Source organism: Manis javanica, chromosome 14 (genome assembly GCF_040802235.1).
Source record: "Manis javanica isolate MJ-LG chromosome 14, MJ_LKY, whole genome shotgun sequence".
Taxonomy (NCBI): domain Eukaryota; kingdom Metazoa; phylum Chordata; class Mammalia; order Pholidota; family Manidae; genus Manis; species Manis javanica.
The window spans coordinates 42230910-42234390 of NC_133169.1; the positions used below are offsets into that span (position 1 = coordinate 42230910).

At 34.6% G+C, this 3481-nt stretch overlaps 1 protein-coding gene across 1 annotated transcript; it reads right to left on the reverse strand.

The window, feature by feature from the left end:
- Positions 1-517: 517 nt before the first annotated feature.
- On the reverse strand, positions 518-1450 carry LOC108400855 (olfactory receptor 5V1-like). Its single transcript, XM_037022649.2, has one exon. The coding sequence runs from the start codon at positions 1448-1450 to the stop codon at positions 518-520; it is 933 nt and encodes a 310-aa protein (XP_036878544.2).
- Between the last annotated feature and the right edge of the window lie 2031 nt (positions 1451-3481).

Consider the following 3481-nt stretch of genomic DNA (forward strand, 5'->3'; position numbering starts at 1 on the left):
AGAAAAGCAGAGAAATATATTAAATGGAAGCAAAAACTGAAAGACAGGTTGCGTGAAATGATTTTATAAAGATTTATTGGTATAGGCAGTCAATTGTAAAAGGCTATTTACATTTTCAAAAAAAATGAAATAAAACAAGTATCAAAGGAGAGAGATTTAGATAAAAGTAAAAATGATATAGGTATACATACAGGTATGGATATCTATGAATGTGAACAAAAACACAAGTTAACTTAGAAGATGGGCTCGCGTTATACCTCCTAATAGTGTGATTAATGTTCTCTGCTGCTTATGGAAATGTCTATTTGGAGACAATACATTTTAAATTTCCCTTTGAGAGAAATAGACATATAAGTATACATATAGGTATGATTACACTTACCTGTATGTTCACATGTTTATAAATCACTATGTATATATAAGTATATATTCTGTCAATTAAAAATTATTTCCTATAAATTCTTCTCATCAATGTATTCTAAAATGAGTACGAACTTTTTCTGTTTTACTCTTACACTCACTGTAAATATGTTCTATGACATAAGACCCTGCCAAGTACCCCTTCTACCTCTGTGCTCCTCAAGCTGTAGATCACAGGGTTTAGCATTGGGGTGATAACCCTGTAGAGCATGGCGATGAGTCTGTCCTTGTCTGGGGAGTGGTGACTTGAAGAGGGCCGAATGTAGGTGAAGATGGCTGTGCCATAGAACAAACAGACCACCAGGAGGTGGGAGGCACATGTGGAGAAGGCTTTCTGCTTCCCTTCCACTGAATGGATCTTTAGGATGGTGGATATGATGCATACATAAGAAATGAAGGTGGTTAGGAAGGCACCAATTCCCAAGACATCTCCTACCACTGAAACAAACATTTCTGCTAGGTAGGTGGATGAGCAGGAGAGGGCCACTACTGGGGGGATGTCACAGTAGAACTGGTTAACCCGATTGGATTTGCAGGAAGACAGGCAGAAGGTGGCCACAATATGGAGGAGGAAATGGAGAAACCCTGCTGCCCAGGTCCCAGATGTCAGCTGGGCACAACGTGCCTTGGTCATGATGAGGGTGTAATGGAGGGGGAAACAGATGGCCACATACCGTTCATAAGCCATGACAAGAAGGAAGACCTCAGTCCCCGTCAGGGCCACTAGGAAATAAAGCTGCAAAGCACAGCCCAGGAAGGAAATGCTGTAATTCCCAGTCAGGAGGTTGTCCAGCATCTTGGGGACAGTAGCTGATGGGAAGAATATGTCTAAGAGGGACAGATTGGCCAGAAAGTAATACAATGGTGTGTGTAGTGTTTTCTTCATCCCAATGGCCAAGAGAATGGTCCCGTTTCCCACCAAGGTGATCTGGTATGTGACGGCAAAGACTACAAAGATAGGATAGTGCACCTTGGGGAGCTCACCCGTGGGGATAAAGTGAGTCATGGTGGTGAGATTGTAGCTGTCCATCTCTTTTCTCCATGGGGATCTCTCTGGAGGGAAGGAAGTCAACAAGTATAGGTTAGAGAAAAAACAAGGAAACTATTTATTAGAAACTTGAAAAATATTGTGTGTGGTTGGTGATGAATATGTTATTCATGTATTAATTAAAAATTACGATTATTAGAACTGTTGTTAAAACATCTCCTGATTTCATGTTGTTGCTTGTAATACTCATCCTCAGATCCTGGCACTAAGGAAGCCCTCTGCATCCCTAAGGAGATGTTTAAAAATGCGACTTCTTAGTAAATTTATTGTGTACTCACCGGTGTTTGGGATTCCACAATTCAGTGAGAGCTACCTTTGTGTTCTCCACACCTAGTTGGTCATTTACCTTATTTTGTTTTGTAGTATCTCACTGTGTAGAATTTTATGCACTATCTCAAGTTTAACCACATCAATGGTAGAAGCTATGTATTTTTAAGGTATATAATTTCAAGGTAAAACATTTTTGTAGTATACTTCTTATGCAATGTTATATTAGTTTTAGCTGCGTAACAGAATGACTCAATAATTACATTAATTGTTGCTCACCATAGTAAATGTACCCCTGTTACCACAATTATGCCATATTATTGGTTATTTTCTCTATGTTGTACTTCCGCTCTTATGACTAATTCATTTTATCATTTGTAGTTTGTACCTTTTTATCCTCTTCACCTTTTTTCACCCATCCTCCTCCCCTATGATTTCACTTTCATGCACAACAACAACAAAAAAAACCCACAAACAATAATAAATAAATACCTGGTATATATTTTAATAACTGGTAGCAATGAGCAGATATAAAAAGAATAATTATCAAGAGTTTTTACATGGAAAAGAATGAATGGTGTGTCTCCTGTTTATATAAATGTGTTGGTGAGAATAAATATAGAAATGGTTTTATAACTTAGAATCATTATCGTTGAAGTATGAATTTTAACAGGTGTTTTCCAGAATTAGTATATTTAAAAAAATACTTTATCCTATAAGACATAAGCAAACAAATATAACAGAAATAGACACATGAACATAGAGAACAGATACTTGTTACCATTGGTGATCTAGATGCAAAGATGTCTTGAAGAAGAGGTACAAACTTGCCATATTAAAATAATTTAATCAGAAAGATGGAAGTACAGCATAGGCAATAGAACCACATTTCGTGATGACACAGTCATTACACTTACCGTGTTGAACATTTGGTCATGGCTACAATTTTTGGGTCACTTTGGTGTGAAACCAACATAACATTGTATCTCATCAATATTTCATTAAAAAACTAAAATAAGAAAGGAAAATAAAACTAGTTCAATAGTGTCTAAATGTGAGTGAAAATAGAAAATAATATATTGGCATGATATTCAAATCCCATTATCTTTAAAACAAACATGTCATCATAGGTGTAATTATTCAAGGAAGTGTATAAAATTATGTATGACTGAAGCTTTTGACCATAGTAACACATTTAATTATTGAATTGCATTTGTATTTACAATAACCTTAAGTGAAGATCTAAGTATCATTTATATAATCTTTTGGTCACTATGAAAACTATGTTTTTAAATATCACATGTGTATGGTAGAAAAAGAGAAAGATGAATAGAAAATATAAATATGTTAAATGATTAAACCTCAATACATATTTCATCTACTGGAAATTATTAATGATATATTTGATGGGATTAAATGTATAGTATAAATAATACAAACTACCTGTAATGATTTATTTATACAAATGAAATGAAATTATTATCTATCATATTTTCTAATGTAGTATTTCATTATATTCTTCCTTCTTTTCTTGGTCTTTTTCTTTTCCTTCCTATTCCTTCTATCTTTCCTTCTCACTTCCATTCTTTCTGCCAGCCTATCTGTCTGTTTTTTTGAAAACTGCAGGAATCATTATGGATGTCAATCTTTAATTTAATTATTTCTTACATATATCATAAAATCAATAAACTCTTTAATAGTTACCTGTGGGCAACTACTCCTTAACTTTATTTAGTTGAAATATAA

Coding starts and splice junctions, on each gene's coding strand:
- LOC108400855 (XM_037022649.2), bottom strand. CDS start 1,450: ATGGACAGCTACAATCTCACCACCATGACTCACTTTATCCCCACGGGT.